General features: G+C 33.5%; 4 protein-coding genes across 15 annotated transcripts in view; 1 reads left to right on the top strand and 3 right to left on the bottom strand.

Annotated features, from left to right (window-relative positions):
- Positions 1–3,407: 3,407 nt before the first annotated feature.
- The window catches only part of LOC133028916 (cytochrome c oxidase subunit 5C-2), a 40,849-nt gene continuing 21,984 nt past the window's right edge, over positions 3,408–22,272 (bottom strand). The window contains exons 1-2 of one of the 3 annotated variants that reach the window (XM_061107690.1): positions 6,785–7,151; positions 3,408–3,828 (exon numbers count right to left, since the gene is read on the bottom strand). In XM_061107690.1, coding sequence (XP_060963673.1) covers positions 3,824–3,828; positions 6,785–7,151 — 372 coding nt within the window. In that variant the 3' untranslated portion in view covers positions 3,408–3,823. Of the gene's footprint in view, positions 3,829–4,280; positions 4,364–6,784; positions 7,152–22,272 lie in introns of those variants that run through there. The other 2 variants (XM_061107692.1, XM_061107691.1) reach the window with 2 other exon arrangements.
- LOC133028917 (uncharacterized) lies at positions 6,687–13,535 on the top strand. 10 transcript variants are annotated; one of them, XM_061107687.1, is made up of 7 exons: positions 6,687–6,730; positions 7,302–7,390; positions 8,474–8,526; positions 10,899–11,084; positions 11,643–12,335; positions 12,451–12,549; positions 12,953–13,535. In XM_061107687.1, exons 4-7 carry the CDS (start codon positions 10,932–10,934, stop codon positions 13,307–13,309), a joined length of 1,302 nt encoding a protein of 433 aa, XP_060963670.1. In that variant the 5' UTR covers positions 6,687–6,730; positions 7,302–7,390; positions 8,474–8,526; positions 10,899–10,931; the 3' UTR covers positions 13,310–13,535. The 10 variants fall into 10 exon arrangements, with proteins under 10 accessions (XP_060963670.1, XP_060963672.1, XP_060963664.1 ...); XM_061107689.1 differs by having other exon boundaries at positions 10,896–11,084; XM_061107681.1 differs by lacking the exon at positions 6,687–6,730 and adding an exon at positions 7,063–7,196 and having other exon boundaries at positions 8,437–8,526.
- On the bottom strand, positions 13,953–14,543 carry LOC115715772 (pentatricopeptide repeat-containing protein At2g01510, mitochondrial). Its single transcript, XM_030644448.2, has one exon. The coding sequence runs from the start codon at positions 14,541–14,543 to the stop codon at positions 13,953–13,955; it is 591 nt and encodes a 196-aa protein (XP_030500308.2).
- LOC133033274 (pentatricopeptide repeat-containing protein At1g08070, chloroplastic-like) lies at positions 14,595–20,940 on the bottom strand. Its single transcript, XM_061107974.1, has 5 exons — positions 20,723–20,940; positions 19,641–19,986; positions 19,398–19,526; positions 19,216–19,355; positions 14,595–15,438 (listed from the first exon to the last, which is right to left on the bottom strand). The coding sequence occupies exons 1-5, from the start codon at positions 20,938–20,940 to the stop codon at positions 14,595–14,597; spliced, it is 1,677 nt and encodes a 558-aa protein (XP_060963957.1).

The raw sequence follows: 22,272 nt of genomic DNA, 5'->3' as shown, positions 1-22,272 counted from the left end.
ATTAAAGGGCATTTTAGGTATCTTAGAAAATTATAGGTATCATTTGGTACAAATTACGAGAGTCTAAATTTTAATTTAAGGTATGTTTTTTTAAGAATGGTTAGTAAAATTTCCCGTAAAATATTAAAACGTGCTCAAAGAAATTAAAGCATTTTGTTAAATTGTGCTTAAAATACCCAAAATTTTTACAATATTAGACTTATATTGCATATACCTAATGTTTTCAAACTGTTATACTTTTATCTCCATCAATTTTTAGTGACAAGTATTCTAAATATTATTTAATGTTTTGGTAGCTTTTGAAATGATTTATAGTCTAAAGAACAGAAGGAGAGGCTCTAAGGGATATGCAGCTTTAAAATTGAACTTGAGTAAAGCCTTCGATCGTGTTGAATGGTCATACATTGCAGCTGTTATGGAGAAAATGAGTTTCAACATTAGATGGATTTCTCTTATCATGTCGTGTTTACACTCTACTTCTTTTTCATTTCTGATAAATGGAGAAGTAACTGGCTCGGTTATTCCTCCGAGGGGGCTCCATCAAGGTGATCCATTATCTCCGTACTTATTCTTAGTATGCTCTGAAGGTCTCTCACGTCTCTTACAATATGAGGAATCCATTGGACACCTCAAAGGCTTAGCTGTTGCCCGCAATGCTCTATCAGCTACACATCTTTTATTTGCAGATAATAGTTTACTTTTTTGTCAAGCCAATGACAGGTCTTGTGTTGCAATAAAAAGAGCATTGGACATCTATCATCGGGCCTCAGGACAGTTGCTTAACGAAGACAAATTGGTTATGTCTTTCTCTCCTAATACTCCTGAGCATGCTCAGCACTCCTTCAGTAACATTCTTGGTATGCCAATAAGTGAATGTCATGAAAAATATTTAGGCCTCCCAGCCTACTCTGAGCAAGATAAAAAACATTTGTTTGCTGATATCAAGGATAGAATCTGGAAGTTATTGCATGCTTGGAATGACAAGTTATTTTCAATTGGTGGGAATGAGGTTCTCTTGAAAGCTGTTGTTTAATCCATTTCCACATATGCTATGAGTTGCTTTAAGTTTTCAAAGAGTTTTTGTAACCAACTTGACACGATGATGGCTCAGTTTTGGTAGGGTTCTTCAGCTGATAAGAAAAAAATTCATTGGAAAAAATGGAAATTCCTTTGCAAAACTAAGATGGAAGGGGGTATGGGTTTTCGTTCCTATGTCCATTTTAACCAATTTACTAGCAAAGCAAGCTTGGCGGATTTTCCAAAACCCAACCTCATTGCTGTCCAGAATCTTGAAGGCTCGGTATTTCTCAACCTCTGATTTCATGTCAGCAAGGAAAGGAGGATTCTCTTCCATGACCTGGCAGGGTATTTGTTGGGGTCGAGAACTACTTGCACAGGGATTAAGGCTAAAGGTTGGCAATGGCACCCAGATTAGATGTGCATCTGATCCATGGATTCCTGGTACTTCTATTTTTACACCAACTTTTTATTCAAGGCATCCTCATACTACGGTTTCCAACTACATAACAGCTGAAGCAGATTGGAACTTAGACTTGTTACATAGGGATTTTTCATCTGTGGATGTGGCTAACATCTTGAAAATCCCTTTGTCAATCTCTGCTACTACTGATATATGGAGTTGGAACAATACTACTACGGGTGACTATACTGTCCAAAGTGGCTACCACTTTGCTTGTTCCTTGGAAAACCAACACTTTGCTACTTCTTCAACATCAGAACAGTCATGGTGGAAGACTTTTTGGGGTCTTAATTTGCCATCCAAAGTAAGAATCTTTGCCTGGAGGGTCATTCAACATTCAATTCCTGTGGCTGCAGCTTTGTTTCAAAGGAAAATCATCACCTCTGCTGCTTGTAGCCTATGCTCTAATGCTTGGGAATCTATAGGGCATGCCATGTTTAGTTGTAAACATGCTAAAACTATTTGGGGACATTCAGATTTTAATTTTAACTACCAAGCAGCTAGTAGGATGAAAGAGGGGGATTTTTTGATGTTTCTGTCAAATATTCACACCAAGTCGGATATGGAAAAAATTATATGCACTATGTGGTCAATTTGGTCGGACAGAAATAACATCATTCACAATAAATTCCCTCAACAACTAGCAGCTATTTATTCTAAATCTTTAGCATATCTCAACTACTTTCAGCAAGTATCTTCAACTGACAAGGCTCCTCCAATTGCTTCCTCTATTTCAGCTCATCAGCCATGGAGATTTCCTCCTTGTGGACAGCTAAAGATGAACGTGGATGCTGCAGTAGACACAACACAAAATCGAACAGGGATTGGATCAATAGTTCGTGATTCATCTAGTTCAGTTGTGGCTGCAATTTCAAAATCAATTGCTGGAAACTTAAAGTCACACGAAATGGAGGCTAAAGCCTTGTGTCATGGTCTTCAATAGGCTCGAAATTTCCAGCTTCAAATCAATTATGTGGAAACTGACTCTGTCATGGTTGTGAATTCTATTACTAGTTTAGCCTTCTAAGAATTTAGCATTTAAGGATTTAATTCATGATGTTAAAAGTCAATTATCTTATTTCCCTAATGTTTGTGTATCTCATGTTCGTCGGGATGCTATCAAGCCGCCCATGGCTTGGCTAAGCAAGCTTTAGCGTTGGATAATGATTGTATGTGGTGTGAAGGTTTTCCTCCCACTATTCACTCTGTTATTGTAAATGACTCTTTGAATTTATAATACCAGATTTTTCCTAAAAAAAAAAAAATAATATCAAATGTTACTTTAATACTTACCTTTTTTCCAAAAATCAAATTATCGCAAAAATGTAAATTTAATCACTACTACCATTTAATATTTCAAAAGTACAATAGTTTAAAGATATTAAATATATTTACTTAAAAAGAAAGAAGAGTGTTAATTAGTATTATAATTACAAATATGTAAATTTTTCAAAATTTTTAAATAATTTACAATATTAAAAATAAACACAAACAAAGCTATGAACAAAATTTATTTTTTTAAAAAAATATTCCAATATATATTTTTAAACACAAAAACCCTCTTAAAACAAAAATAGATATAAACATATTATATTTTAATGGGCGTTAAATATCACTTATTTGAGAAAACACGTTTTGGAAAAGAAATAAATAAACATAAAAAACGATAAATTGAAAAACACTTTTTGTTGCACTCCCAAAAATAGATGAAAAGAAGGAACAGATAATCGATCGATCAAAGAGAATTTCTTTAATATCTCTAAGAAGAAGGCACCTCAAGCTACTCATTTGGTAGCCAATAATTCCATTTGCCTCAAAACATCAATGAATTATCCTTTCTGTTTATCAAAGTGTAAGCTTTAGATGATAATTTTTTTTTTAAAAAAAAATTGTAAAGAATTCCAAAAGAACTGGTTAGCACATAATATGCAGTTCAAGCAATTCCATAAAACTATGTGGACGCAAAGCAAAGTAAATACCAATTTCTATAAGATGCAATAGTACATCAAATTATATCCACAATTGAATAGGGGAAATTTATTCTTTGAAAATTCAATATCAAAGCTCAAGAGCCAAATGCGGAAAACCCAAAATGATTGCAAACAGCCAAATAAGAAAATCATAAGAGAAAAACAGCTATTATTTACTCTTCTTGCACCACAACACCGATCTCACCCTTCTCGAGCAAGTCATAGAAAGTCCTCACTTTTCTTTGCTCATTCCAGTGATGCATTTTCCAGAGGCTACCTGCAGCCAAAGCAAGAACCGATCCAATGCATAACTCCTTGACAACACTCGGTCCTTTCAGGACAGCATGAGCAACCTTGTGTCCAGCCATTTCAGTTAATCTACAGAAGAAACAACAGACAACTTTGATTCCACTTTCTTCATTAAATACATAAAACACGAGATAGTTCAACCAGTAAACATGATTTATACAGAGTAGTACCACTACCACCTGAAACTCAACACTAAATTTGACACGACTATCTTCGTAAACATACAAGACACTTATTTTTCCTCACAATCTCACAACAGAAAGCAATATTATTATTGAATCGGAAAAATAAACTAATGATAAGCTTTGATAGAGCATCTACACCAACCAATGAAACTTTTAGTAAGAAAAACAAACACAATCAAATTGCTATGTACAATGAGAATGAGGTGTTGAGTGCCAGCCACATAGGCTACATACAAATAACACATTTTTTTTAACCTATACATACAAGGGATATTAATAGAAAAGGATTTACAAAAAGTAAAAAAAAAAATTGAATAATCTTCTTGCCAATTTTACCATAAATAAGGATTCACAAGACTCTTCTCACACTGATGTAAGTATCAACATGAACGTATGAGCAAAAGAAAACTTCTGCCTTGTTTTTCTAGTCATTTAAGAATATCACAAATCAGTAAAGATGGCCATTATCACATAAAATATTAAACTAGGTTCCCGCCTAGCCCTACAATATTTACTATTAATAGTTTACTCATTATAATATTACTAAACAATAAGATGGTATTTGTAATAACATATCTTTATATATTAAAAGTGCCTATCTAACGGCATTTCTTGGTTTAACATTTTTGGTTTAACAGAATATACTTAAAAATAAAAGAATATTCTGTTAAATTTAACGATTAGGTTTGATCTCCCGTTAAAAAATAAACCCAATAATTAAACCCAAAAAATTAAACAATCTTTTAAATAAACAATCTTTTAAATATTAATAATCTCTTTTTAAATTAAAAAAATCATCTTAACCACATATCTCTCTAACAAACTTATCTTGGCAACTTATCTTGGCTTAAAGATTTTTGGGCTTGGACTTAAAAAAATAATAATAAAAAAAGATGAAATGGGCTGTAATTAGTATTTACCTTATATGTTTGTGCTTATTTTTAGTTTTATTTTTAATTTTACCACCAAGAGGAGAAGGTTGAAAAATATTAGAATATGAAAATATTATTGGTGCTTATTAGTAATTTGCAAAGAATGTGAAAGTCTATAAATATATAGTTGTGTAGCTATTATTAGATATGGAATGAGATAATAAAATTTTTTTCATGTACATTTTACTATTAATAACATACATTATTATAACACAACTATGTTTTACTTACTAAATATACTGACATATATTTTATTTTTATAAAACAAATCGTTCAAATAATTATACTATTTTAATTATTAATTAAAATAAAAAATTAAAATATTAAATAAAACTAACACTACCTGGCTTGGCACGTATGTATATACTAGTATATTGTTACGTGCGATGCACGTATGCTATGTTTTATATTAAGTATTATATTATGAGTTCGGAAGGAAATAAATAAATCAAAAATAAATAATATTTAATTTAGAGAGATTTGAATAATAAATTTAAATTAAACTTTTATGCATGTCCAGTATAATGGAGTTTAAATTAAACTACAAATGTTAGTAAAAATATATTGGAAACAATAATAATAAGGTTATAATATATGTTGCATTTGTTCCAGTTCAAATATTACAAAATTAAGAATAACTAACACTTGAAGGAACATTCTCACTACCAAGGAAAAATCTTAGATATGGAGTCAAAAACAGAGCAAAATCAAAATTAATGTGTACAAGTATTCTTAAGAAGCTACCACTGTCAGCCTACCAGAAGTCATGAATTTTAACAATGCTAACTGAAATCTTATCTGCTCATTATAAAGCCACCGTCACTCAAAATAGCACAACAAAAGTAACAAAGAAGTATTAAAGGTGTAATTTTTACCAAAAGCAATGAGAATTAACAACTGATGATTGCATTCTGTTCCTCGAACACCCTTATTGTCAGAGCACATTGTCCTATATAAGGAGCGATCTTCTCTTCATCCTATTTTATTAATTATTATTTCAAATAAAAAAATTATATATATTTAGTGGTATTTTCTCTAGCTTATTATATACGTATATATACAATATTATATTTAGCTACTTTTTTTTTTAAAAAAAAATGTAAATAATTATAATATATTTAAATTATTAAATATATTTATTTAACTATGTTAATCATGTTTCCTTTGATAATTATATATATTATTTATTTAATATACACAGAAATATATACTTGAGTTTTTTTTTTTTTACTTATAATTAATTAATTTTGTTGTTTTGTTCTTTGTTTCATGAGGAGGGTTCTTAATTTTTTTACGTAGTTCTTTTACAAAATTATCATCATTCAAGCCGTGTAAAAAAATTTTAAAAATTGAAGGATTTGTTAGAGAGATATGTGGGTAAGATATTTTTTTTTTAATTTTAAAAAAGATTGTTTAATTTTTTTGGTTTAATTATTGGGTTTATTTATTTGTTAACGTTTAACGTTTACAATCTGTTAAGTTAATCGTGTAAGCCTAAATAAAAAAAACAATCGTTAAACCAAGAATCGTTAAACCAAGAATTGACGTTAGATAGGCACTTTTAATATATAAAGATATCACTGAATAAATCGGTTATAACTTATGTATGTATGTATGCATACATATTCTGAGATCAAAGCTACAGTTCTATCAATTGCTGTGCTATGTAGGTGCTAAGGAAAAACTTGAATATCAAATCTTGTGTGGGAACAAATTACATGTCTACGCCTGCCCAATTGAGCTACCTAACAGAATATAGACTTTAGCAAGTGAATTCCACAAACTTTGTAGAATAAATAATATAAAGTAAATCTCCACAAACCAATCTGGGCATAAGGTTTCTACCCGAAACAGGTATTTCTCAATCCGTAAGCTAAATTAAGCACACTAATGGGCTGTTTGGTATACATGTTTGCTTACTGTAACCTGTATCTGGTCTCCCATTACTCTCATAATTGAACCCTTCATCTATGAAAGGACAAGAAGTATTTGTATATAATGGATAGCTTTCATCGAAAACCCATTTTCCTCTTCTAACATCACAATCTCTTGCACTTGAAATTAAAGCCTTCCTTAATACAGTTTCTTTACTCTTCTTCTCCTCCACGATAATCTCAACGTTTTTGGATGAAGTTTCTGTAACATTTGAAACTTCATTTCGCACTATTGGCGGTGGTGAGTTTTCAGTTAAGGACTCCTTATCTTCGTCTTCTTTTTCTACCACTTTGGATTCGCTGGAAAACCCAGAAACATTTATGGGCTGTTTGGTATACATGTTTGCTTACTGAGGATTGGGAATTTAAAGCCCAACCCATGTTTGGTATTACATTTTAGCCTTATTTTTTTAGCTGGGGATTCATTTTACTATGGGCTCAACATTGAGGTAATATCCACCTCTTGATAACACAAGAGTTTCATTTCTCAGGAAAGCTCACCCCACAGGAAGAACAACCAAGCCTACCCGCCTCTGCTCTTCATCTTCTTCCTTCCATCCACCAATTCTTGCTAAATCAGGTATTTCTCTCTCTCTCTCTCTCTCTCTCATTTTCTGGTTGGGGACGAGGGTTTTGGGAAGTGAAAGATTCTAGATGAGATGCTCTTGTTGATTGTTTCATTGAATTGTGATGGTATAATTGTTTATTGAATTGAATCTGAGATTTGTTTTGTGCAATATATTTGTGTTTGTGTGAATTTCATTAATTGAATTGTTATGCTTAGATTTAACGATCATTTTGTAGATGGTGACCTATAAACCCTTCTATCTCAGTTATATAAAAATCTACTTTTATTTTATTTAAGTTTACAGTTAAACATATAAAGCTGAGATTATGTTCATTCTGCTCTGTTTCTCTAAAATGAAAAAAAGCTTTTGCTCTCTTTTATGTTCTTTGTTTGTTTGGTTTGTATTTGGATTCAGTTCTTGCTCGAGTTGAAATTACAGCCTAACCTTTCAAGCAGAGCAGGGGTTGGGGGCAATGATGTTTCATTGATATTTATGGTGATTTCAAGTTTTGAGCCAAGACATAATACATGGTTTTTACTTTGATTTTGTTTTCTACATTGTAAAATACAATTGATTTACCGTAGTACTATCACCAGTGCTCAGTTTTCATACTCATACGTGAAATGATATCTTGATAAATGAGGGTCTCTTCTATTTTGTGTATTTTTTTTACTACAATATCTTTCCAGCACTATTCAGTGTAAGCCACTAATGATGGCAATTTCCTTGTTTAAAGATACCTTAATTTTATCTCGGGTTTGGGGTTTCCTCCAAATTTGGAGGTCAGTTATTTTTATGTCCTCAATGATGGACTAATTTAATGTTGGATGTTAAGCTAACATACATACTGGAAGATAATTTCTGGCTAAGGTATAGTGTTTAAAATTAAGCATTTTGTGCCTTACTCATGCTTTATTTGCTTATCTGGAATGTGGTCAATTTGGAGTGGGGCTAAATCGGTTCCTTTTTGTATACATATTGCAGTTGTATATAAGTTCGAATTTCTTCTGTTTCTGAATATAACAGATATAATGGATCATTGTATGATTCACTGTAGGCTTTTCATCTTCTTCCTCTTCCTTTGTTTGCTACAGCTCCCAGTTTCCTCTACATCTTCGTGCTTCCTATTTTATCCATTTCCATAGAGGTTCGTTCTCTCTCTCTCTCTACACCCAATTTATGGTCACCTTCAATAGCTTTTTGCTTTTGTTTGTTTGTTTTTTTTTTTTTTGAAATTAGGTTTTCGTGTTCTTATGTATATCAATCTTGTATGTTTTTCATGAATTTGTTCTGCTTTATGGATTTTTCTGGGTTGCTGCTGGATAAGATGGAGTTTCAAAAATTGAGTTTCATGCTGTTGTTTTTGTTTCCACTTGATTATCTTCAATTTGTGTAGCTGCTGTATACTTTGATTTCCATGCTTTGCATTTTTTTTAGCTTAAAAAATTTGTCATACGAGGGATAATTGATATGTTAGTCAACAAGGTAATAAGTAATTGAAACAGAGGTAGGCTGCCTCTGTATGAAATTAATTGGGCAGTATACACAACTCCCCTGCTTCCCTTATTCACTGTATGTGCACTGTTATGTCTCTCACTCTCTTTATTGGCTATACATACATAGATATGCAAATGAGCCTTGAGGCGTATGAGGCGTAAGCCTCAAAAATTAATCGAATCAATATTTTTAGGGCACTAAAAATAAATAAATTGCCACATAAATTTTAAACATACTATAAAATATCTCATAAAAATAATAACCATAAAACTTCTCATAAAGTTCAACAATACCAACAGATATGTCTCATAAAACTCAAACTAAAATAAAAATAATTATGTTTCTAGAATTAGAATCCTAAATTCTACTATCCTAGCACACATTTGAAGGAAGCAAGCATCAAGGTTTTTTTTTTTGTTGTTGTTGGTTGAAGAAATAAGTAACTGCAAGTGAAGAAGAGAGAGAGATAGGAAGAAGATAGAATTAGGGTTTTTATTTTTAAGTTTTATTTGGGCTTGCTTAAATATTTCATTGGGCTTTTTCATTAATGTTTATGGGGCTTTTTAAAAGTTTTTTAGGTTTTTTAAGTTGGGCAGCAGAAAAACAAATATAAAATTACAATCTGGGCCTTTTTTTTAGGGCTCAAATAGCCCATTTAACTTTCAAAATTTGAGGCGTACGCCTCTTACGCCTCAACGCCTCACGCCTCAATTCAGCGCCTCACCCATTAAGGCGTACGCCTCTCTTCTCCTCAACAAGGCGCACGCCTTGGTGCAATCTTTAAACGCCTCAGCTTGAGGCGCGCCTCAAGGCGCGCCTCAAAAACGCCTTTTTAAACATTGGATATATGTACTATAGCTATATGTATAGTGTAGTTTCAACCTCTTCCCTATCACTAGCTACGATATGTTACATAGTGTTACATTTCTTGGAATTGATATGGATACCAAAATCAGGATTCATATTATCTTGATGGGTTTAACCCAGATAACTAATATGACTTCAGTGTCATTTTCTTAATGAATGAAGGAAAAATGTCAAACTTGAATATACTTTTTCACAAGGCTCAAAATTATGAGAAGATTCTCAGATAAAATTCTGAACATCCTATAATTATTGCTTGTAAAAAACGGGGACAATGCTATCTTCATTAATAAGCAAATATCTAATAAAACTGAGAATATTACTAAATCCCCTATTTGTAATGCTCCTACTTCAAAATATTAGTTGGAAATCATAGTTGACTCTACTTCACACGTCCCTCCAGATGAATTGTCTGGTCCTTGATGATACCCCTTTGATGGTTGTCTATGTATACATGAGAGACCAATTAAAGGTCTATTTTGTATTTTTGTTAATGTTGTTGTTGTTGTTTTTATTATTGTAATATTATCATATAGGTTATTGTGTAAATGTTTCACTTTTTGTTTTTCTTTTTGATAGCTCATTTAATATTGTTCAATGTCCAGTTTGTATAATTTTCACATAGGCTTTTTTAAGTGATAGTAAGAATTTATTGATGTGCTACCAAACAAGGCAGGAATGGCCACTGAACACTGAAGCACCCAAGAAATGTCAATTTTATGCATCTCAATATTAGAAAAAGTTGGTCCCTTAAATACTGCTATCTTTTTTCCATCTGAAACATCGTTTTGTACAAAATCAAGGCCGTGATCACTGGTCTGTGTATCACAGAAATAATATCATTTTCTTTTAATGTTTCTACTGCTAATTAGATCCATTACTATTAAAAGTAAAAGTTCATTAGTCATGTTTTATTTTAATTTATACCAAAAGAGATCTGCCCACATGTTGTATTGTAGTAAGATATTCAGTCTTCATGTTAATTTAGTGAAGCAATAACATAAATTATGTATGTTGTGAGTATGTTGATTTTGAGTAGCTTTCAAGCATGGGAAGCAATAACATGTTAATCATGTATTTTTTTTGTCTAAATTAGATTTTAATTTTATTTGTGCATATAAGTGAGTTATTATTTAAAATTTGATGCCATAATAGCAGAGAAAGTGTTTTTCGATTCGCGGAGGGGAAAACATGGCCGAATCGACGGGACATTGGTTGCAGAAGTCGTTGATCGATCTATGCCAAAAGATGGAAACGGGTATGGCTTTGGACTCGGATATGATTTCGGGTCTAGTCTCCTACTGTGAGCTCGCTGATCCTCAAGACGCCAAAGAATATCTCGACGTAATTTCCCATTTTTTTTCTCTCGCTTTCTTTCCATCCAAACTGGTTCCTTAAATCTAGTTTATAGCGCAGAATCTTTGAATTGAATTTTCATGGCTGAGATTTGTTAAATTTCTTTACTCAGGCGTTGATAGTTCTTGGTAATTGAAATATTATGATACAGCCAAGCACGATTGAAATGTTGTTGAAATGAGTTTTTTTTACTTGGTTTTTCATGCATTCAATTTTGTTTGAGTTTCGCCTCTAGGTTGCCATTGTTGTTGGGTGTTGTGTAGTTGAATGAGTTTCGACAAAGCAAAGATATGAGTAGAGTATCCTTTCCTTGACCTTAATGGATTCCTCTTCACCTTTTAATGTGAAATTATGGTTTGTTTGATCATATTCTTGTATTAGACACAAGTTAAGCCTATGAGGAGAAAGTGATCATGTTATTATTTGAATGTGTTAGCATTGGTTGACATTCCATGTAGTTCTGTGCACAACAATGGTCAGGTCAGTGTACATTTTTTCTTTTTCCAAGCTATAAGAAGTTTGAAACATCTCCAATTTCTGCTGCAGAATATTATTGGACAGGAGGCTGGAAAACCTGTAACTGATGAGTATTTACAGAGAAGAGGCTACGTAGATCCCCACAACTCTAACCAAAATGTTTCAACTTCTCAATTTCAAGCGTATGTCAAGCCACCATCAGAAAAAGTTTCTGGTAGCGGAACTAAAAAACCTTTGAGAACACCAAAAGTTGTTACAGCCCCCAGTAATCAGACAGAAGCTAAAAAGAATGCAGCTTCCTCTCAGCAGGGTAATCGAGTTTCAGCTGAGTCCAGTGACAAGAAAGCTATGCAAAACGGGAACCAAAGTAATAATAATAACAACAAAAAGAAGAAAGCTGGGAAAGTTATTTCACTTGCAGAGGCTGCAAAAGGATCCATTATATTCCAACAGGGTAAACCATGCTCATGCCAAGCCCGTCAGCACAGACTAATTAGCAATTGCTTGTCTTGTGGGAAGATAGTATGTGAACAAGAGGGGGAGGGTCCTTGCAGCTTCTGCGGTTCTCTTGTGCTCGGGGAAGGGAGCAAATACGCTGGTTTGGATGAAAGTCTGCCTCTCATATCAGATGCTGAAGCTGTAGCTGAAGCTTATGCTAAAAGACTTGTTGATTATGATCGAAACTCTGCAGCTCGTACAACTGTTATTGATGACCAAAGTGATTACTATGAGATGGAGGGTAACAACTGGTTGTCAATGGAGGTAAATTTTATATTGTCTGACTACAAGGACTCATTTATGTATCAGTGTATTTGTTGATAGATTCACTTAAAGACTTTTCTCAATGATTCTTCATTCTGTCCTTTTCGATTTACAGGAGAAGGAGCTCTTGAGGAAAAAGCGAGAGGAGATTGAAGAAGAAGAGAAGGCAAAGCGAAACAGAGTGGTTGTGACATTTGACTTGGTTGGCCGCAAGGTGTTAGATCTTTCCAAATGGTCATCCTTTTTTGGCATAATTATAATCTGAAAAAGATAACAAAAAGTCATTTATCCTTTCAAAATTCACATATGTTCCTTTAACTATGATAATCGAAAATATTAACAAAAGGACAGTAACTAACACCTTTAAGACACCTGAATTATTAGGGCCTTCCCTACTTTAATTAGAACAACATAACTTCTTTTCGTTCTAATGTGTCGTTCTTCTTATTATAGTTCTAGTTTTTATCTTATCTGAGGTGAAGCAATATTGATGATTGACACGATTATGATAGTGTCCCTCATTATAAACCTGTTATGCTGATGTTTATATGCATAATATTAATCATTAGAGAAAATTTGTTTCTCTACCCATGCTATAACCTATAGTTATCTTGCAGGTTCTTGTAAATAAAGATGAAGATGAGGAAGTACAATCAGATAAGGGAATACTGAGGCCACCAGATGAAAGAGACTCTAATCGTATTAAACCAAATCCAACTCTTAAAGTTCAACCAATATTCATGGATCCTGGCCCCATTAAGAAACCTGGTAAAAGCAGACAGCCAAATAAGACCCTTGCCCATGGATTGTGCTTAGAGATAACTGGAAGGGTGCAGCATGAGAGCAATGAACTTAAGTTTCTTATGACAAACAACAACCAGTCCGAAGCAGATTCAAATGAGAAGTCTTGGCAAGGGCCATCTTCAAGCAGTACTGGTGCTGCTAACGATGAAGGAGAGTGCTCTCTAGATTAGCAGTAATAAACAACTATTGAGTTTACTTTGGCTCCAGTACCTTTTTCATGAATCTAATTACTGGCAATGGTAGTTTTGTTGCTTTTGAAGGAGAAAAAACATGGAAAAAAAAAAAAGGAATTCAAGTGTGTAAGTTATTTTCCTGTATTCCCAGCAAAAATAGAGAATACTTGCCCATTTTTTAAAGGAGAATTAATGGCTTATTATAGATAAGCTTTTGATGCAATCTTTTGTATGCTAGTACTTGGGTCTATTGATGTCACAGTCTAACATAAACATACTGTTTATTCAATAATTCTATGTACCATAACATTATTTAAAACCAGATAAGAAACTACTCATATCAGTCATATATAAACAACATTCATTAAACTAGTTCTATATCATCCATTGACCACTTAGAATTTGCCTTAAATATTACTAGAATTATCAAGCATCCTCCAACATTCATTACATCTTTCATTGATTTTGCTCTTAGACATGCTTGAAGTGACATTTTGATTCATTTTTTTATCCAGAGCATCTTCAGTTCTGACTCATTGTTATTGAGCAAGCTTTCCCTATTATTGCTATTGCTAATTCACATAAGGGAAACTGGGAAAGCCACAATAACTTTCATAGCTGAGGTTCTACCAGAATTTTATTATGTTAATTCAGAAATTGAGCTTTTACCAGCAACCTTTAGAACTTTTTGTTTCACCATCAAGCTTCTTTCATCAAGGACATCATCCCACATTCCTGCTTCAGCTAACAAATTGGAAGAGATGACATGATCTTCAGGACTGTGTGAAAAAGTCTTTAGCCCTCTGATCAAACTCAATCCTATATCAAAATCACGATGAACTTTATAAGCATTGATTAACATCCTCCTAATAACTGCGTTTGGCCCGACGGGCAAATTCCTTACAAATTTTACTGCCTCTTCTAGTCTCCTAGATCGTGCAAGCATATCAATAATGCATCCACAGTGCTCAATGTTTGGTTGAATATGGTAAGACATGCACATAGAATGAAAGAAGTTTTGGCCTTCCTCAACTAGGCCAACATGATTGCAAGCAGAGAGAACACCAAGAAAAGTGACAGAGTTTGGTTTTACGTTCTCAGTCTCCATTCTCCTAAAAGCAGCACAAGCTTCCTCTCCTTGACCATTGATTGCATAGCCTACTATAACTGAAGTCCATGATATAACATCTTTCCTGGGCATCTCATCGAATACCAACTTAGCTCGGCCCATGTTTCCGCACTTTGCATACATATCTATAAGAGCATTTTGTAATATGATGCTCTAATTGAGATGAGAACTCGATTCAATGTACGAATGAATGTCAATGCCATGATACAATTCACCAGAGTTTCGACAAGCTAAGATTACTCCTAGCATGGTTACTTCATCTGGTTTTAGCTTTCTCAATTTGATCTGACTGAAGACTTCTAACGCTTCATGATCATGATGACATTCAACATATGCATGAACCAGAGCATTCCAAGAAGCAATATTTTCGTCTTGTAATTGGGAGAACACATTTCTAGCAAACTCTACTGATCCACATTTTGAGTACATGTTAATCAAAGTAGTTCCAACAGGCACAGTGATCTCTATTCCACTAGCTATTATATAGCCATGAACTATTTTGACCAAATCAATTTCTTTACCGTAACCAGAAGCCAAAATCAAACTAATCAAGGATACCCTATCAAATGCAATATTATTTGATCTCATTTCGCTAAACAAAATGAAAGCTCTCATGTATTCACCAACCGAAGCATAACCAGAAATCATAGTATTCCATGAAACCAAATCTTTATCAACCATTGCTTTGAACAAACGTGATGCGTCAATCATACACTTAAACTTGGAATACAAATCAATGAGTACATTACATGCCTCTGTTACCGAATCCAGACCCGTTTTATGACAGTAAGAATGAAGTGTTTTTCCAACATCAAGTCTTCGAAACTCAAAACAACCAGAAATCAATATTACTAAAGTAACATAGTTGGGCTTCAATTCCAAACCGAAAAGGCACACCAGAATTCGTTTAAACAAATTCAAACCAGCATCAAATGACTCATTCTTCACGAACCCAGAAATCATACCATTAACAGTAACAATAGTCTTCTCAAGAATTCTATGAAACATAACACATGCAAGGCCCATCAAGTTCCTCGAACACGAATAGAAATTGATTAAACTATTCAAGATATAATCTAAACCGAGTCTAACAACATAACAATGAATCGATTTCCCTTCTCGGATAGCCGACAACTTATTACAGGCTTTAACCAATGAAGCATATGTTGGGTTTTGTGCCCTAAATAAAACCCATTACAATCTGATAGTTATCAATTTAAGAGTTTTTGAAGTGATTATGGTTACATGTATTTTACATGCTTATGGTTTAATATATATCCACAAAATCAGTTAAGTACAGAACATATATTTATTCACAATTACAGTATTGTCAACACAGTAGAATGTGATTGTGATTATATGATTCAAAAGACTAAGTCCCTGTTCATCAGTGTTTTGGATTTACACCGATGTGATAATCAGCGATAAAGTATACTTACACTTGGAGTAAGTGTTATGTTCTTTCCAGGACATTGGTAAAGTATTCTAGTTTCGAATGTATGGAGTATACATTGGACTGGACCGATATTGAACTTGGTCAAGATATTATAAACTTACAGTTGTATCTTTCCAAGTCAATATCAGTAGTTGATCTTAGATTAAAAGAATCTAAATCCTGATATGCTTAGGCTCAATCTCTGGAGTGCTATTCATGTTCTTTGATTTATTAGTTAAGCCTACTTTTGGGTCAGGGTGATACGTATATTTTGGGAACATGATAGCATGACTGAGTGGGAGCGCTGAACATAAATATGGAATCTATAGCTTCTACTGGTGTATAGAAGTCAAGTGATGATTCCCTTCGATCTTAGTTAAATAGAAGTAAATGGATGAGCTCTTGTTTCAGTGACTATATATTAGATCACTAAAACATCATTTACAGGTAGCTAAGTGTTTTAAGGGGCCAAATACATTGAGGGGTGAAACCAGTAATTTTATCCATCTCGATGTAAATCATCTATATAGAGGATCTTTGATCACATTAAGATTATAACAATGGTTAAATGAGATAGCATATCTATATCGTGGAACATATAGAATGCTCTATATAAGTCTGAGAGTGCAATTCCAAGTTCTAAGAGTGGATTCAACAAGGAATTAATAAGTTAGGGAATTTACTTGGTAAATTTGGTTCAACTTATTGGAAGCTCAGCAATATAGATCCATGGTCCCCATTCTAGTTGAGACCATACTGTTTGTAAGACTCAATAATTGATTTATGATTCATCAATTATAGTTCTAAAAGTTAGACTATGTCTAATTTGTGAATTCTCACTAAGTAGGGATGAAATTGTAAAGAAAAGGGATTCTAGGTTTATTTATTAATTAAGAGACTCTATATATTTAATTAATAATTATATTAAATGACAATATTATTTAATAATCTATTTTAATTATTAAATAATTAATTTTGGCATTTAAATGGTTATAATTGGAAAAATGGCATTTTTGGAAAAATAAAAATAAAATTGTGGAAACTGCAAAATCCAAGTGAGGCCCAGTCACACCATGGCTGGCCACATGGTTGTGTATTTCCCAATTATTATTTTCATTTTTTAAATGCAAAATAATTACTAACCTAAACCTAGCAGTTATCTATAAATGGAAAGTGGTGGATCACACCAAATAAGGCGGTTAATCAATTACTCTGTAATTAAAGAAACTGTTTATTTTGGAAAGTTCAGCTCCTCTTTTCTCTATATATAGCAGCCCACTCTCTTCCTCTTGTATGCTTCACCATACACGAAATACACAATGCAAGAGAGAGAGAATTTCAAAATCCTTAGTGAGAGAGTAGTGCCCACACACAGCAAACAATACCTCAATCATAGATTGGAAGAGTGTGAAGGATCACATCCAACTGAAGGACATTCGGGCTCAGATCTTGATTATACTCTGCAACAGAAAGGAATCAAGGGTAAGAGATCTGAGTGGAAGGAGACATATTATTCCGCTGCACCCACTGTAAGGTTTTTCTTAACTTTATATGTGTTTTATTTATTATCGTTTTATAAGTTCTTATTTAGGTTGTTAAATCAACATACTTGTGAGTAAATCTAAGATCCTGGTAAAATTAATTCCAACAGCATATACATAAGGATCACCAAGTGGGTCATTTTGTCTCAGCCTTTGCATAGTATTGAAAAAAGAGAAAATCCGAAAAGGGTCGGTGTCTAAAGCGAGCCTGCGGACCATAAGAGGCCAGGTTGGCGCATTTGACTGTTGGATGTGGCTGAAAATGGCAGTTGCATAGTGAAGAGTTTCAGGGCATAAAAGGGTAAGATTAAGGAGTGAAAGAAGACAAGAAGGGTTAGAGTAGATGAGGCCAGTGGTGGTGAGCTGAGCTTGGATTTGGAGGAGACTACGGCCAGAGAAAATGGTGGGTTTTAGGTGGGAAAGATTGTTCAATCTTCGAAGGTGAAACAGGGGATTCATCAAATCAAGCACCTGAAAGTTGGCGGTTTAGTCCTTTCAAAATTTAATTGTCAGAAAGATGATAACTGCAAACTGACAAGGCACCTACATTTCTTCTTCACGAATCATAGATGCAAACAAATGTGAATGAATACCTTTTAGGACATTTTGAAATAACACATTTAAATAACATACTGTGATATTGGATTGTATTATACGTGTGTCAAAAAACATATTTTTAAACTCTAATTTGTATGATATATCTTAAATAATTATAATGCTATATAAAAAATTAAATTAGAACTAGAACTATCTGATGTTTGTTGACATAATTACTTTTGAATAATACAATTCGTATAATGTGAGAAAGTAGAGTGTTTAAAGAAGAACAGAGAGGAAAATTAAGAAAGAGAGAGATCAAGCTCCTTCTTTTCGTCTTCGCAAACGTAAACCATCCACATTATTTTCTATCAGATTTTCCCTTCTGCCAAACACCCCACTTTTCTCTTCTCTTCTCTTTCAGTCCACTTTGAGTGAGGGGAGGAAAATTAAAAAATATAATAGAAATTAGGGTAAATACCATTTTAAACCCTATGTTTAGCAAAAGTTACCAATTAAACCCTCTCTTTTGTTAAATAACAAAATAGATCCTATATTTTTTAAAATGGTAAAAATAAGACCTTGAGCTCAATTTTCAATAATTTAATTTTTTTAATATTACTAATTTTAAGACAATTTTTAACACGAACAAATACATAAAATATAACTAGTTTTGTCATAACATCTCTAGATCAAATTATTATTAAGTTTTATTTTGACAAAACATCAGTTTAGGGTCCTATTTGTACAATTTTAGAAAATACAAGGTCTATTTTATTATTTAACAAAACATAGGGTCTAATTGGTAAATTTTACAAAATAAAATGTCCAAAATGGTCTTTAGCTTAAAAATTACATCTAAAAAATTAAAGGTTTACTTTTTTTAATGGCATAATTAAATAATATTTTTTTGATGAATTTTTTTATTTTGTTTACAATCTTACAATTTTTTTTTTTTTGTCTTTTTTATATTTTTACTGTTAGAGCATCTCTAATGGTACACTATTTCAACAAATTAGTGTAGAATCTTTACACTATTTCACTCTAATGGTACACCAAATTGTGTATCAAATTGGTGTACATCAAATTCTACACCATTAACGGTGTTGGATTTTGAATCTACACTAATTTGGTGTTAGATTTTTTTTTTTTACATTCTAATCCTTATTTTAATTTATTTTTAAAAATAATCTTACATTTTAGTCCTCAAATAAAAATTTATCACAAAAATAGGAAAATACAAAATAACAATAACAAATACTTCATCTCGTTTCTTGCTTCTTCTTTGCGCACAAATACTTGCGCTCTTTCATTGAATTCATTAATGTTCCTCACTGGGCGATCCTGTAGGTCATCCCACAACTCGCCTCCAGCCGTAGAAAGGTTAGTTGTGATCCCTACCTAAAAAGCAGTAAGCTGAATACTGTCATTTAGGCTTCTAACCTTTACAACGGCTGTGCTAAAGCGACTCAAGTAAGCCTTAAGCGACTCGCCTGGTTCCTGCTTTATGTTAGTTAAGGATGATGCTTCAGGTCGCCTGTCTCTAGCAGCTTGAAATTGTTTCTTAAAGTCCTTGGATAGTTGTTCCCAAGACGTTATAGAATGATGAGTAAATTTATCAAACCAGCTGCTGGCAGCTCAAGTTAAAGAATTCGGGAATAAGATGCAACGCAAATTATTCAAGACATTGCTGGCTCGCATTATAGTATTAAAGTTATTCAAGTGAGCGACTGGATCCGTAGTTCCATCATGCGAGACACGTGGGTTCTTGAATCCCTGAGGAAATTCAGAATTTAAAATATCAGGATGAAACGGCTCGGTTTCCTCATCCGAATCGTAACCAGGTAATTTTCCATGTTCTCCATCCTGATACTTTCTGAACTTATCCTCCAATTCAATGATTCGCAATTGGATGGGATCCACTTGCTGTTGATTTGCATTAAGTTGATGGCGCAAATTAGGTGCATTTTGATTTAGTCGCTCGCAAAGATCAGGCTGTCTTTGATTCAAGTGCTCGCGAAGATCAGGCTGTCTTTGCTTGTAATTACTCACAGACCTTGTCTCTTAGTAACTCTTAGATTGGTAGCTTCGTGTATTGGTCATGCTTTCTTGGTCATCATAATGTTGAGGTCTACTTCCTTCTCATGTTTGCCTACCCGATCGACTATGTCCTCGAGACCTTGAGTGTCCTGAACTAGAGCTTGCTTCGTCTTCTATCGGCCTTCTCCTTCAGAAGAGGTTAGATACACGCCCTCTATTTAGATACGTGTATACATCTTCCCTTTCTGATCGAGAAGGACGCTGAGGGTGTCTAGGAGGTACCCACTTGTCCTGGGTTGGTTTCCAGGGTTTCTCTCGTTACCATGAGGGATTCCCCGATCCCTAGGTTGAGGCTATCTCGCGTCCTCATTCGTGTGAGAAGCTTTTGGTACATCATTTTGTTCATTCCTTAGGTTCGTAAATCCTTGGGATCCTTGAGGAATGTCTCGCTGTTGTTCTTGATTATTTGTTTGATTGTCCACTAAAACATCCCTTGTACCGTCAAGTTGTTCTTCCTGAGTGTTTTGGGGATTTCCTTAGTTTGTCTCCTATCTCCTAGTTCTAGTACCTCGAGGTCTACCTCATGGTCTTTTTACTGCAGGATTAGGTTGATTCTGAGGATTTGTTCCTTGTGTCGCTCGGGTTGCTACAGCCTCTCTTTCCAACTCAGCGTTTCGGCTAAGCATTGTTGGAGTTGTCTATTCTCCAACTCCACTAATGGTACATACCTAGTTGGATCGTAAGCATCCTCACTTCTAGGCACGTACCTATCAGAATTATTAGTACATTCCTTCCTTCTTTCTGAATTTTGATCACCACTAGCATCGTTTCTCCTTGAACGTGATGTTCTAGTGGTGTGGGGTCTTTGAGATCCCATTGACTCTTTCCCAGGGCGATGTATAGTTTCCTCAAGACGATTTTCATCATTTTGATTGCTATCAGCCATTGAATATGGATAGATTTTTTGTTTGTAAGGAGGGATTTTTCTGAGTTTTTTATCACTAAGGCTCTCAATGAAAGCACCAAACCGTTAACACAGATTTTCATTAACCAAAATTAAATAGCCTTTCAGTTTTAAATATTCTACAAAAATTAATAAGCAATAAAAGAGAATATTGCTCCAGATATTTTTACGTAGTCTTGTAGTTAAAATCTACATACTCCACGAGTCATTATTTGGGGTCCTTTTTGAATATAGAGTACAACTTTAGAATTTGAATAATAATAATTCACTCTCAATTTTGTCGTCCTTTTTCCCATAGAATTTGTCCCTATTGATAGGAGTATAGGTTGGCATTTATTCTTTTTGGGATAGATTTAAATCTAACTGTTCATGAAACGTGGACAATCCCCATGTTTCATTTAAATCACATGTGAGATAATACTAAATAACTACTTGGTCGTTCTTTAGTTTTATCCTTTAGATGGTTATTGCAGACGTGGAAGGTTATATCTTCTCTGATTTGACTTATCTTCCATATCCATCTGTTGGAATTTTATGCCTTAAATAAAACTCATTTTAATATAATCTGATTTGTTATCAATAGAAGATTAGAACTCATTTATGTTTACATGTAGTTTTTGTTGGATTACCATGATCTAGATTTACTAACAAGTATGTTTTTAACATCCTAAATATGAATCTCTAAAACGATGAAAATAAACACATAATAGGTATGAGAAACCTTACATTGGTTGCAGCGGAATTAAATGACTCCTTCCGCTCAAATCTCTAACCCTTGTATCCTTTCTGTCACAGAGTATCACCAAGATCTGAGCCTGAAACTCCTTGTGTTGTTTGGATTCTTCACAGTCTTACACACTATGATTGAGGACTAACTTGCTATGGGTGGGCACACACTCAATCACTAAAGGCTTGAATTTGATTTGTGAAGAACACTAAGGATTTCGAAGATTAGAGAAGAAAAGAAGAAGAAGAAGTCTCATAAACCTAGAGAGAAAGAAAACATGGTTTATTGCCTTTTGAAGCATTTTTTTTAGATAATGAGACTTTCTTTTCTTTTTATACTACTTCTCTTAGGATTAAGATTGAATTATTTGGAATAAAAAAAATGATAAAAATAGAGCAGAAATAGGGATCTAGTGGCCGGCCATTAGTGGGCCCAACACTAGTTAGATTTTTGCCATTTTTCTAAACCATTTATCTATTTTTCACAAATACCACTTTTTGCAATTTTAATCCTATAAATGTCAAAACTATTTATTTAATAATTAAATTAATTATCAAATAAAATTGTCATTTATAATATTTCATAAT

Source organism: Cannabis sativa, unplaced genomic scaffold (assembly GCF_029168945.1).
Source record: "Cannabis sativa cultivar Pink pepper isolate KNU-18-1 unplaced genomic scaffold, ASM2916894v1 Contig3, whole genome shotgun sequence".
NCBI lineage: Eukaryota > Viridiplantae > Streptophyta > Magnoliopsida > Rosales > Cannabaceae > Cannabis > Cannabis sativa.
This window is presented reverse-complemented; position numbering and strand designations above follow the sequence as displayed.